Consider the following 15,267-nt stretch of genomic DNA (forward strand, 5'->3'; position numbering starts at 1 on the left):
ATAAATAATACAAAGAACCTTCTCAATGATTAGTGATGCATGGAAAGATTGAAAGTTTGAATTGTTTACATATAACCAAAATAAATGAACAAAGAAAAGTGATGATGTTTTCATTGAGTACTGACGGGATGCAAATAAAAACAATATGACCCTGTCAGAAGTTTATAAGATTCTTTGATCGAGTATTAGCTCCATATAAGCTGTCCTAACCACTGCATGAACTTGCCTGATTTACTATAGTTTCCTAGATCATAATGAAACTAAATATTGAGAAAGTCGGCTGATATGGAGAGAGACAAAGATTAAGAGATTAGCCTATGAAGACGAGACAAAACTCTTCGAAATATCTCCAAAGTTTTAACTGCAAGTACCACAGTATACTACAGTTGATATTAGCACAATGTTTAACTACTTTACGTCATAGTTACGTAATTATTTTTTACTAGAAACACCTCACTAAAACTTTGCATTTTTGGCCATGACCTGGGATTCTGGATTTTCTTCCTACGTCTATTTATATACAGATGTATCATCTTTTAACCCGTATCCTACAACGACACCCCACTCCACAATCTTAAAGCTTCCCAATTTGGCAGGCTCTACTAAAGCATGGTTCTTGATGGTAATCTCTGACAAGACACATCTTTAATGATAGACGTCACAAATGAAACCAATTCAGCACTAACTAAAGAAACCATTTAACTCAAAGGTAAAGGACGACCGCCTCAAACGAAGGCACCACTTATACACTAACCTGACAACCAGTGCCAGTATATTTGGGGCTTCTCCAATTTTCAACAGCGGACGTTGAATATTGATTGAATGTGGCAACCTCTCTAAGTGACTATGCCCTACATCCTTTTGAAATAAAACCCCGCGTTGCTATGGCCCCTATGGCAACTGCTACAAAAGACTGAAGTTAAAGCATTGTTTTGTTTTGTGTAATGAATGAAATTAACTTTGAATTAATCTTAGAAGAGGTAGTATAATGGAAAAGAAGAAACCAACTCAGGTTATTTGAAAACAAAATATTGTGCAGACGATAATTATTGAATGTAAGAGTCCAAATTTCATTTCCTTTCACTTTGAGGAGAACGTAGATATTGTTGCTAGGCTACCGTGGAATCCATACAGGCCACAAAAACAGTTTCTTTTAACATATTTAACTGAATTTTGAATCGCAAAGTCATCTTGGCGTCATTTTCATGATATTTAAAAAAAATGTAAAGTATAACTGCAAAAGATAAAATGGCGCGAAAATTATGAACAATTACTATTGTTGTGACATCGAACGCACCAACCCCAAGGTTCGACGCTTGTCGTCTGCAGCCATCACAATAAGAAATAAATAAAAATAAACGATTTGTATTGTCATCCACCTCACTGCAGCCAAATTGCAAAAAGAATTGTCCAAATTAAGTTCACTACTGGGAAATTTTTGTAATGATTTGACATCAGAAAATAGTATACCAAAACTATTACATATCCTAAATCAAGTCTGTAACTGAATGTGTCATGAAATAGATAGGCAATGGAATCGATTACATTGGATTTTCGATCTAAAAAATAAAGCGAAACAGTATGACGAAACAATACCTGTCAAAATATAGGGATTTCTAGAATTCGTATTTGACCAATTCCTGATTCTGCAGTGAGTTCAGAGTTTCATGGATGGCTGCATTCCACAAAATTCATCACGGACACACACACACAAAAAAAACCGCGGTGTCCCATCAAGGTTCATGTGAAAAGTGTCTTTCTTTCTTTTTGTTATTTGCACCATCATTTTATTGATCTAAAGGCACTAATTCTAACGAGACATAATCACGTAGTTGAAGATCCACAGCTACACGGTAATATTTAATCAGTTTTTCGTCTGTATGTTCAACTCCACTCACTTGTGATTCGACTTTTCTCCGTGGATAGATGAGAACTTTGGTGGAAAACGTTTTTGCGCGCGGTAAATCGAATCGCAGATGTACCGCTTCGCGGAACCAGATGTGTTTCTTTCCGTTGACCGGGATGTAGAACACAGTACTGCTGAAGGTTTTCCTTGGCGGTATACCGGGTAGAAATCGTACCTCCTGCACATACCATCTGTCGTTGAAGTATTCGATTTGCGTGCCTTCGTAATATCTGTCGTATCCCGGAGTTGTCGATATGGCGACTGTCTCGTGAAAGCGTTGAGACAACGGTGTTTTGTCCTCTCTTAAAAGGTAGATCGGACCTTCAACCTCTTCAATGGGTACATCTCGTTCGTACACCACCTGCAAGAGAGACAAAAACAAAAAAATAAAATGAAGTAATTCTTATGTAACTTGGTGAATATTAATATTCACAATAATTATAGTGATATCAACAGGAATTCAACAGGACATTTTTGCTTTTAAGTCATACTGCAAAGCATGTAAAATAACAATGTGTTAATGGAGAACATGGTCGGTTTGTTAATATTTGTTGCTTCACGACGTAGTACTTAATATGTGCTATAAACCCTCACACACGGACCCTTTCGACTTTTCAAGGTGGAGTTTATATTTCATCGCCCTCCACGACTGTCTGCTTTCCCCTTCCCCTAACCCCACCCCATCTCCACGACCGCGAAATTCTTCCTAGTCAGGAGTACGAGGCATAGTGGAAGGGCCCGTGTCAAAATTGTCGACCATAAGCTATCTCCTTTAAGTTATGTTGGAACACTGTATTTTAACTTCCTTTTTGTTTTCTTCTGATGTTAAGTGATTTTGAAAGGTAAATGTTGACTAGAGGCTAAAGATTGAATGATATAGTACGGTGTGTATTATAAACACAGCATGTTCCTTGTTTCCGTTTTCGTTCATAAAGTCTCCGTGTGCCTATAGTTCTTGGCGATAGGCGGCAAATAATCGAGATTGCACCATAACGATTCCTAAATGACTTACGTGGTCCGTGGACACGTGCCAACAATCTATTGTGCAACTAGTATGCATAGATAAACATAACAGAAGAAAAGTTTTAAAACATCATTCAGTGCAAACTTAAACAACAAAACGTACCCGGAAATTAATGTTCAATAGCAGCGTGTAACTGTTATAAATATTCACCATATGTTGTTGGCAATTCAGCCTTGATTAACCGTTTCTCATTATCGTCTGTAATTTATGCAACTGATTTATTAACATTATGCAGGAGGTAACATTTTCCGTGAATTTGGTATATTATTCAATTGATTAAGCAGGGGTTCTATTTGCCCAATAAAACGTAAAGTCGTACCTGAAAAAAACCTTGGCATATATTTTTTTCTGCGATTATATTTTCACTAGGATCGATATCGGCAGAAAAATTATATGTTAAATTCATTTAACCTTGTTTATTAAATATCCATATTTGATAATGTGTGAAAAGAGTTCTAAATGACCTTCGACCTCATAGTATATTGTAACATATTCATAACATGCGTGAGTTCATGCAGAAAACTGAAATAGAAAAAAAAACTGCTTCGCAAAGTATACATTACACAGCAAACGTTAACATAGGCTACTATATACAAGCTAATGTAACCAGTTAACCACACCAGGATATATATATATATATATATATATATATATATATATATATATATATATATATATATATATAGGATAAATACAGGCCCTATATGTAGGCTATATGTTATAATCACGATACACATACACGCTGTGGCATAATCGTGTGCACAGACATTGACGCATTTTACAGCACATAATAGAGTATTATGAATAACGCATATGGCGCATTGTTGACGGTAACTAAGAAATTCTGCCTAACACAGTTTTCTCCAGAGACCTAAACTACTATAACGTAGGCCTTGGTTGTTGATCTTGAATTAAAATCATTTATTTTCTTTAATAAACCGGTGAAGATGTTATCTAGTGGATGCATTCTAAATTAAGTATTCTTAAATGTGAAATTCGAGGCCCTTGCGTGGTATTAAGAGAGAGAGAGAGAGAGGGGGGGGGGGGAGAAAGGTAGGGGTGAAATCGTTAATTACCAAACCAATGGTTATTTAGTTATAACATATTTCACAAAAATGTCAAGGCTGCGCGGATGTACATTGCGAGCATGTCGTGTTTCCAAAATAATGAATAACACCACAAGTGTTTGCACTTATTCAGGCAGCTTTTTCTTTCTAATGTTTTTACTGTTTTCTTTTTCTTGGAAACGCAATGTATTGTTTTGCATTTATGAATAGACTAGAACTTTACGTGACCCAATGAAGTATTGAAAAGACTAACTATAGTCTTTATATTTACCATTAACATGCAACAATTTGAATGGACTTTTTAATGTTTGTTACCAACACGGTCACGTATACTTTTTAAGTTTCAGCTTATTATGACGTCATATAAGGAACCGAGAACTTCGGTGTTCTTTGAAAGTCTATTGTTTAATTAATGAAAGGGAACCAATAACTGAAGGAAGGGCACCAACAGTTCAAGGAAGGGGCATCGACAGCTTAAGGAGGGGCATCGACAATTTAACGAGGGGTACCAACAATTAAAGTAGGGGCACTAACAACTTAAGGAAGGCGCACAATACTCATGTCTTGTAACTTGTGAAGTGTTTTTACACATGATGATCGTGGCACAGATGAGGGGCACAGTTGTCTATACCGAGGGGGCACAGTCTCCTTGTTCCCCGGACTTGAAGCCTCATGTTTGAATATAGGCATGTTATGTATTAGCATCCGTATGGGGTAGGTGGAGGAGAGGAAGTTGAGAGGCTTGTCTGCCGATACTGTTCCCCGCGTTAACCTGTCAAGAGACATGTTTTACAACATGTCCTTTGTGAAGAGAAATTACAGCTGTTTCAGTCTCCACTCTTCAAAAGGTCACTGGTCACTTGACTATGAGCAAAGCACTGTGCTGTCTCTGTATATAGCATCACTACAGTATACGATAGTCAGTCTGTGGTAGTCATTATCATTCTGTGACAATCCACCGACAACCTTCCGAGATAATACACGTTGTATGTACTTCATGTATGCGTCTGTATGCGTATGTATATTTATTCCGAATCATTAAACGGCTCACTGTCCAAACAAACGCCTAAGTACTGTACATGTGTTTCAAACTAATGTTTATGCTTTGGTGCCTTTTTTCCCCTTTTGTGTCATAGCTTAATTTCCCTCTTTTGTTTTCTTTTTACGAGCTTCTATAATGATTATCTGAAAGTGACTTTGACCATTATGGTGAGAATGATTTATTGACAATATAACGTTGTACTCTCCTCATTTTTATGGTTTATAAATTACTATGTAGTAAGAGTAGCCATGCAACCTTTTCTCTTGATAACGAAAGTAGTATATACTCTGAATAACACATCATCAGTTATAATAGGATAAAAAACGTATGACCTGTAGGTCAAAGGTTAGACTATCCATCTGACTTTTTTTTTTACGCAGAGTATGTTGCCAATGTTCTGAACAATTAACATTGTCTGGACAATTAAATCTGTCAGAATCGAATTTACTCAATACATAATCAATAAGTAATCGATAATTATGAGTAATACATAATACTATATAGGTGCGTTAGCGTGATAAGTTATGTATGCTTTGTACGAGAAAAAAAAATCGGTGTATATCATGTTTAGTCAACTTGTTGACGACCTAAAGACCAAACACCGATAAACTGCTTTAAATGTTAGGGGCATTATGTAGGTAGGTGTATTAACTAAATTTACATTTCGAGGTGTAATATATGCGATAAGCAAACATTCCATGGAGTTCAGTGTTTTCAGAGCCGAGATCTGGAAAGATTATTCTGTTCAATACAAAAGCAAAGAAGAAGTTGGTTCATGAAGGAAGTAAGTAATACCACCAATGGTGGAAGTATAGGGTTGTGAAAGGTGAGGGAACATTACACTGTTTAACACCCCACCCCACCCCTGGCAATGCAGATATCGGAAAACAATGGTCCAACCTTTAGAGACATGTATATTGTTATGAGGGCCCTCGTCCCCACACCCTCCCCACCCGACACTCCCACCCACCCTCACATTGTACATAATAATGCCAACATTTATTCTCACTCGTTTCGTTCACTGTGTTTACTTTGTGAATAGTTCAAGAATTTTGTCTGGTAGAAGCCTATGAGACTCTACTCAACCGGTGCTGTGGCCGAGTGGATAATGGTGGTGGCAATTGAAGCAATGAGGCTTTAGCAATCGGGAGGTTCCGGGTTCGATAATGAAATGACTTTCTAAATTGAAAAGATTCCAAATTTGAGTTGGAAGCCACCCGACGTGTAAGTTGTAATCCATAAGCCCTTGCGGGTTTCTCCCACATTTGTGGTCGCTTTAGTGTCGTAAAAGTAACTGCTGGTTATGGTTGTTATTTCTCTGTGATAGCCGTCTTGCCTGTCCTAGTATGGTAGATTTCACACAAGTACAAAATACTAGTAAAATGACATCAAAATGATACCTTTAGCTATATTTCTCTGTATACGTTGGTTATAGTACGTTACTGAGCTAGAAAACTCGTCGTGGATACAAACAGGGGACATTTTGGAATATTTGGGGGCAGATTATCGTTCAGTGAAGGGGTCTTTAATTTAAATCCCTGGTTGTAGTAAGACCTCCATCCGCCAATCAAAAGCACGAAATCTGTTGTCTGCCCATATGACAGACACCACTTACAGTTTTGCATCTGTTTGCCAACAAAGTCCTAAAATAATGTAAACTTTAAGGTTAAATGTTTGACCTATCCATGACAATTTATTACCTCGTCTGTCAAGCTTGTCGGAATGAACTGCACCGAGTGTCAATAGCTAAAATATCCAATCGTGGGTACATTTGGTAACATTTGTATATATAAACACAGATTGTTTATGAAGCAGCTGCTGTCCTCCAGCTCCCAGATTAGTGTAACCATTGAGGTTTTACCTCCATGGTGTAACATTTGCTTCTTTATCACTCAAGTGTCTACATAAGCATAAACAATTTGACAACGTCATACTCTGTTGAATTAAATTCACAATGATGTTTTAACAGCTCGATAATTTTCGAAGCCTGTGGCATATTCTTGGCCCTACAATGGTTTCGCGGCCAGGAGCAATATATAAAGAGGCTATCCTAATTTGCATTGACGAATCGGGGCGAACTCGTAGTTGTTGCTGTCGTTAAATATGAAGCAATTACCATCCATTTGTCCTGCTTCCAAAATTCTTTTCGACCCTGTGATAGTGAAAGTTTTGTCAAACCAGGGAGCTAAAAGGTCAAACGTTAACATATATATTGTCTGAATTACTCCCCCTTTTTCTACAGTTTATGTAATCAAAGAAAGCACCAGAACTTACATACACTTTAACGTTTAAAAGATTTACACTTATAAACCATTTATTACTATATAGTATAAGATTCAAATATCTTTGTTTTCACTTATATGACACTAGACCCCATGAGTTTTTACCGATATTAATACTGCGGTTTATATAGGTTTCCTTGAGCTCAACGATGTAAGATGAAACTTGAAAACCGGTAATGTCTTATTAAAAGCCGGAACGGTCATCCCAGCACATGTGGTGTATTGAAGTAATTAAATCCAATTATATAAGCTATGTGACATACTATCCTGTAAAAGTAATCAGGAAATTAAGCTGTGAAGTCATGTTCAACGAGGGCACTGAGGGAGGGGGGAGGGGGGGGGTCTAAAAACACACAATCGAATGTTGACGGTTACTAAGTGTTGTATAAAAAGTCATACATTGAGTCACTAATTTACCAAATGGAAAGACTCGTGCAAATTGTAAATGCTTTTATCCCTGCAGGTGATTCGAGTAACGAGTAAATTTCCTGTAAAGCCTCGACTTGAACTCGGGCACTCGTTACACCTCTATAGGACTCGGTTCAACCCTGGCTGACTCGTTACCACTGTGGAACTCGTAATGACTTTGGAATTCGTTTCACATTTTGGGACTTGTCACAGCTTTAGCCAATTGCTACGTTGGTTGCTCGTCACAACTTTGGGACTCGTTACAAAATTGACACTCATTACGACTCTGACTCGTTACAACTAGTTATGACTTGTTATCCCTTTGTAACACATTATAACCCTTAGACTGATAACTTAAAACCTTATCAGGCAGTATCTTACTTATTTGAAGCATGTGCATGTGAGGAAGGAATGACAGTTAGGCCTAACGGGCAGTAGAAAAAGATAAACTAATACTTTACCCATAAGCAGTACGTACCGTGTATCTTATACGCCCAGAGCCTATACGACATGACAGGGTAATAATATCCAAGGGCGATGATGTAATGCAATCCATCCCGCCCCTCGCCCTAACCGCCCCCCACACCCCTCGTGATGCATCTATTCAGTGGCGTAGGAAGGTACTTTTGAGTGGGGGGCTGAAGACTGATGGCCGGCCTGGGGAGGGTCTAAGGGGAGGGGGTGTCCCCCTTCCCTTTGGATTTTTTTTGCATATCCAGGTGGCCTCAGATGCAATTTGGTGCAATATAGCACACTTCAACACCCACTTCATTTTGTAAATAATTTTGCATTTTCACCTGGCCTTAGATGCAATTTGGTGCTCCAAATGAGATTTTTTTCTCATTTGGAAATGAAAAAGGGGTTTTCTGACTTGCGAAGCGGGGGGGGGGGCGGAATGATACTTCCGCCCCATCATATTTTTGCTGGCGCCCCCAGCCCCCCGCCCCCGGTTCCTACGCCCTTGCATCCATTGACTCTACATTCATTCAGTCTCGAATCGGAACTTTTCCTTGTTTTCGACCTTGTTTTCTTCATTATTTGAAAATTAAACTTGAACCCAGCCTCACATGAGGTTCATTTTTGGAGAAGCCTATATTAGGACAAAATTGTTCCAAGTATTTAGAAAAATCAAAGCATCGAATCCTTTCCCTTTATAACACAACAAAAGAAGGGTTGAAGACCATAACGATATATATATATAATCATAATAGAGCAAAAATTACATAATTTTTCCTTGACAAATTGAAAGTTATTGCGAAAATAAAATTATAAACTATGGACCTATGCAAGAAAAAAAAAACATAACTACTATACTATATATCTGCATACAACAAAATCAAATTTGTTATAAATATCTAAACCTTTAAAAGTGAAAGTATATGATTAAGTTTCAAACCGATAGTTTTGCTACGTATGAGGTCTCTAAGGCGCCCGAGGGGGGGACCAATTCATAATCCGGTGCAAGGTTTCATAGGTGTCACAAAAACATTTTTCTTGTTCACAGAAATTGACAATATGTGGATAATATTACAGAATAAGCTCTCCGGGCAGGTTGGAAGTTGGTAAGATGTGTGTCTTGCATTAAGGCAGCATCGACTCGTGGGAAATCTCTGGCTAGCATTTCCCTACGGCTATGGCCAAATATAATATGGGAAGTTACACAAAATGTCAAATTCCACTAAAAATGTATATTCTTTTGACTTTCAGCCATACCTATACGAATTTTTTTTTTGTGTGGAAAAGGGAGCTTTAGGGATTACATGTAGACTACTTGTCTTTAAACTGCAGAAGTATGGCGAACTTTTTCACGCGCTATACGCTGCTAGTAACGCGTGCTTCACCATGCAGTTTGTTGCATAATGCTTTCTTTGGAAGAAGGGGAGGGGGGCAAAAGTGTGATGGGGTGGTTTACCCCTTCAGCAGGAAGCCTCACAGATACGTCATTATGGTTTACTCTCACCCCCACCCCCCCCCCATAAAAAAAATAAAGTACAAAAATTGCTTCAAATCTATCAATTATTCAAACCTGAAGCCACAACGGAATTCTTTCCCATAATGATAGATTCAAACAATAAAAGTAGAGTCTCAAAGACTTCATATCTCGATGTTAAATTATACTTATTGTCAATAGTATTCTTGCTTACTATTTTTCTCATCTATTCTAGGTTAGCATAATGCATGATCGATACAAGTCGACAACAGTGAAGATCTCACCGGTAAGATCGTGTAATTATAACATCAACATATATTAGAAGTGTTCTACCGTACATAGGCTAATCCGATGACTGTCTTACCTCTGTGTTGTCATTGATATCCTTTTTGAAAAGGGACAAATCGTCTTCACTAGGAAATGAGATTATCCTAGGAGGCAGATAAGCCGTACTCCAATGTTTCCTCTGTACAACAACCATACTGGATGTTACTTTTCCAACGAAAATCCCGAACAATTTTTTTGATACAGGCTTATATATAGCTCGTGCACATGCAACACCGAACGAACTAAATTGCACGTAGGAACTTCCGTATCGAGTATAAATGTTCACCGAACGTTAATGCTCACACACTGTTCGCTAAACTTCCGTCAAATATAAATATTTGAAGCAAATAGCTTACTGATTATGGACAAACACTAATAATGTCTGCTCTAGAATGATCTTTAAACCTATATAGCAGCTGCCCACAAGTGGTAAATGTTATCTCTCCTCCTCCTCGCGGGAAAGAAAATATTAGGCGATTCAATATAGTGAAGTTATTATGTAGCGTATACGGTGCTGTACCATTTGTATCATATCCATTGACGAGATAGAAGGGGGGAAAAAACTATGTAATCAAAATAGCAGTAACGTCAATGGGAAAGTATACGTGCCCTTGTAAAGCCACGGTGTTACACACGCGCTGGTTCACACACAATGGCTTAGGCGTCAATAGTTTTATGTCTAGTCAACAATATACTCGAACAATGGCAACAGATATGAAATAACGACATAAAGAGAGCTCAACAGATATATATGTGATCTGCACTAGCAACGTTTAGAAATAATCCGCTGTTTAATCGCGAGAGATCAAGGAGCAAGCGCGACTGAGCAAAACGCATATCAACAGATGTTTATTTTTGAGTGATCATATTTTGTTTAAGAGATAAGGCAATGGTAATGGAGATTTGTCTACGGTAGCTTTAGTTCTCCATTTAAGCAAGCAAATACGGTTTCAACAAATGTTGTTAGAATGGACATTTATACTATGTATCTTTTCCATAGTGAAAACGTAAATAAGAAAAGTCGCAAGGAGTTAAGTGCGGTAAAGTTGGTGAATGGTTTTGTTTTACTTTCGAGCAAATGATTTTTGAACAATTTGGCAAGTTATTCGTTTATAAACATTCGTGCAATTTGAAGGGCAAGTAGACACAGTGGAATTATCATTTAAAAAAAATATATTGTTATATGTGGCTTATGCCAGGGCATGCAGTTTATGACAGGGTTTAAGGTTCGGGCATGGAAGTATTATCCTGTGTAATAATTTCATTGAAAATCAGTTCTTTGTTTAATGTTAACTTCCTTAAGACGGTATTTTGTATAGGCCTATATGGTTACCAAACCTCCATTAACTGGTACTGTGCGTTTCACGTGTACACAAGGAACGGGACTTAACAATGAAATGTGTGAAATAGCGGTTAATAGACAGCCATCGTGCCGAGAAGAATTCCTTTGTCTTTCATTTATGTTTACGAGAAGTCGATTGTACGTACTGGTGTCGAAATGGATTTTTCGGGGGTTATAGTCAGGTGATTCAGTAAAAATTCAGTGTTAAAGGGGACATATGCACCAACGGTTCCATATAAAAGAATCCGGAGACACAGAACAATATACGGGATTAACAATAGACTGTGCACGACGTAGGTTGCTGTCATATATATGACAGCAACCTACGTATGTATTGTATATATACATATATATACACACATATATGTTTTGTTCAATAATATGTATATATATATATATATATATATATATATATATATATAATATATGTATATATATATATATTTATATACATATAAATATATACATACATATATATATGTAATACATATATATATATATAGCCTATATATATATATAGCCTATATATATATACGTATTACATAAACACATGACACAGGTACAGCAAACAAGACACGACATAAACAAACACACGTTCGCACTGGAGATGTTGCGAGGGCGTAGTTTAAGTTTAACTTGTTAGCCATCATTGGACAGTTTGGTTAATTGGTGCTAAAGGTGAGCAAATCGGAGTGTTTAAACATTGTTGGCAAATTAAAATTCCTGTCTCTCGATGCCAATAAATCACTGGCCAATCTGGTCTGGTGATGAGGGAGGCGTTCAAATCTTTAATGGTTTGTAAAAGATTCCGTAAGAATTGCTGTCATTCACGCGCTCAAACTTTTCTTATCGAAAACATAAGGTCTGTATCACCGAAGATCGCTATCACAAAACTCGATCTGCCGCCCCCCTCAGGCAGTTATGGCTGACAGGATATCACCCAGAAAATACTTAGGCAAATCCAGGTCAGAATATCTTCTCAGAAAACGCGTCAGCATTGAAATCTTATACTGATATGAATATTCAGTGATACTCTGGGCTTACTGCGACTCACGTTTAGCCGATTTGAGAGAGATATAGAAGTCTCTAATAATGGTCCCATGATATTCAATCGTATTGACTTTTGTCCAGGTTCTTCCTATGTTAGTACTGTTGTGTGTACTCCAGTTGTGTAGTGAGTCCTTATTCGCACTAGTGTTCCAGCATAAATACCTACGATGTTTGTACTAGCCCTCGTCGATCTGTACTCGTACAAGAGGAATCAGTTCTTGTAGATATATATGTGTATACAGGTGCGTATCCAGGGGGGGGGGCGTTGGGGGCGCGCGCCACCCGGGTAAGAAAAAGAGGAGAGAAAAAAAAGAGAAGAAAAAAGGAAAAAAAGAGGGGAAAAAGAGGAGGAGGAGAGGAAGGAAGGGAAAAGAAAAAGAAGAAAGAAGAAAGAGAGAAGAAGGAGAAAAGGAGGGAGTAAAAGAAAAACGCGAAGACACCGGGAAGAGAAAGAGGAACAGTGACATCATTACAGCGCTGAAGGGTATGCCATGTGACGGATCAATGATTTCGTAAAAGTGTGCCTCACTCTACCCCTTACACCGACAACTCCATTTTTTTTTACGTTTCCATTTTCCTCTCTCACTAATGATCTATATATATACTTTATATGGTCTATCATAACGCGTGCGTAGAATTGTGCTATGAAACCAACTGTGGCTGGTCTCGAACTTGACCGTGTCGCCGGGGAACATGACGCATTTTGGGATGGGGGCGACCGCCCCCCCCCCCATTCAGCATTTTTTTAAATGATATCGCTAAGTAATTTCAAAATAGAAAGTGCTTAGATGCAACTAACAAGGCCTGGGAAGGGTCATTTCCAGCGATCTGGGAGACATTTTCGGCCAAAATTTGCTTGTACGCTTCGCGCTAACAAATGGTCCTGGGTAGTGCCATTTCCAGCGATCTGGGAGGCATTTTCGGCCAAAATTTTCTTGTACGCTTCGCGCCAACCTATGGTGGCGCTACGCTTAGATAATTTGCCTACAGGCTTCGCCCCTCCCTTGTCAAATTCCTCGCTACACGCCTGTTCGAATTTGTAACGCAAACAGCAGATATCACATCATATCAGTGAGCATAAAAATGGCGTTCCAGGATGAAAATCCTCAAAACTGTCCGACTTGCCTGAAAAAATAACCAAAAATTTTCGCGCCCGAAGCGCGCGTTCAAAGTGTCAATGTCAATATCATATAAGCAAGCATCGGTTATTACATCGCATGCCATCATGTACCGTACGGTCCGTTCAAATTGCGCAGTATACCGCGGGATGCTAATGTAAACAACGACATGTCTCATGTAGATGTATAAAAAGCATGGAGGTCCAATTATGTCAAAACCCTCTTTTACATTAGTAATGGCGAATTAGGGGCTGCACCCCCGCCGCGCAGTGGCGGAGCGTCCATACGGTCAGGGGGCGGATGCGCCCCCTGACGGACTCAAATGGACTGCTGGCGCCTTTTTCAGCTCTTTACCACTTTTTACTTATTCTAGATTATTGACTTTTTTATTGCGCTCTCATCTACTTATTGACATTTGTCACATTTTGTTGGTGTAATGTGGCGATGACACCCTATTCTTCGTTTATCTGCAAATTAGCCAGGCCCTGAAAGGGTCATTTCCGAAGATCTAGGGTGTATCTTTACTCAAAATTTGTCTGTGCGCTACGCGCCAACCAGTGGTGGCGCTCCGCTTAGATAGTGTCGAAAGCGCCCCTACAGACCATTCTCGCCCCTCCTGACCAATACCCCTAGCTCCGCCACTGCCGCCGCGCCTCCTACGCCTATATGTGTAGTGTTCGGTTTCGGAAATATCTGCTATTTTTTCATTTCCTTCAACCAAGTTTTATAATAGCCGTTATAAGAGGTTTAATATTTGTACACCAATAAATTAACTCTGTCTGAATTTTCGAAAATTTCTGACCAACATTCTGCATCACACTTCCCTCTACTCGTGCAATTTTGACCGGTCTGTTAGGGGTTGAAGGTAGTTTTTCTATATTGGTTGTCCATAGATGAAATTTTGTACAACATTATGGGTATGTTTTGAAGTGAGTTTATTCACGAGAAATGTGAATTTTCAAATTCTGAACAAATTTGGGGCTTAAAACCTTGAAAAGTGGGGCTGACGGGTATTGTGGGCCGCAACGTAGAATCACCTACAAAAGCAAAGACCCACAGGACATGCGATCAGGTCGAACATGACGTGTGCCGGGTTGACAATCTTCAAAAAGGTTATGGATGGAGAAAAAAAAAACTATTAGGAAATACTTGGTTCTCAGGCCAAAAGTGTACATCTGGTTGGTCATTTCAAGCCCGAGAAGTGCCGTTTCCGGTGATCTGGGGGGGTATCAAAACCAGAAATTTTCTTGTACGCTGCGCGCCAACCGATGGTGGCGCTCCGCTTAGATAGTAATTCGCGCCCCCCGGGTTAGAAAATCCTGGATACGCGCCTGGTATAGGAATGTTGATGCAGGGTTAAGAACTCGGAGTCGCGTTTAGAGTCTTAGTGTACTTATACGCCTACCAAGGGGTTCTTAATTATACGTGTACTCAAGCCGTTGTGCTACAATTTATAGTGTAGATACATATTAAGGAAAGTCATCCAAGATATAGCCTGGTTACGGAAATCAAACAACTTGATCCACTCTCAAACCGATTCCACTTTCATCGAGACTATAATCGTATGACCGTGTCCCTTTAAGTGAGTTATCAAGATTCTGGTTCCCATAGAGATATATGAACAGCAACATCTGAATACAACGAATTAACACCACTTCCAATCTATGTAGCCTAAGCCTTAGACAATATAACGTTCAACGTTAGATAATTACAAGAGTTGACGGCCAACTTAAAGTATAACGCAAAAGTGTATATGATTTAATAGGATCAA

The 15,267-nt window shown here is 38.7% G+C and overlaps 1 protein-coding gene across 3 annotated transcripts in view; it reads right to left on the bottom strand.

The window, feature by feature from the left end:
* Positions 1 to 249: 249 nt before the first annotated feature.
* Positions 250 to 15,267, bottom strand: part of LOC139980744 (uncharacterized) — a 28,893-nt gene continuing 13,875 nt past the window's right edge. For 2 of the 3 annotated variants that reach the window (XM_071992635.1, XM_071992636.1), the window contains exon 2: positions 250 to 2,267. In XM_071992635.1, coding sequence (XP_071848736.1) covers positions 1,788 to 2,267 — 480 coding nt within the window. In that variant the 3' untranslated portion in view covers positions 250 to 1,787. Of the gene's footprint in view, positions 2,268 to 10,023; positions 10,858 to 15,267 lie in introns of those variants that run through there. The other variant, XM_071992634.1, reaches the window with a different exon arrangement.

This window comes from Apostichopus japonicus, chromosome 15, assembly GCF_037975245.1.
Source record: "Apostichopus japonicus isolate 1M-3 chromosome 15, ASM3797524v1, whole genome shotgun sequence".
Lineage (NCBI taxonomy): Eukaryota > Metazoa > Echinodermata > Holothuroidea > Aspidochirotida > Stichopodidae > Apostichopus > Apostichopus japonicus.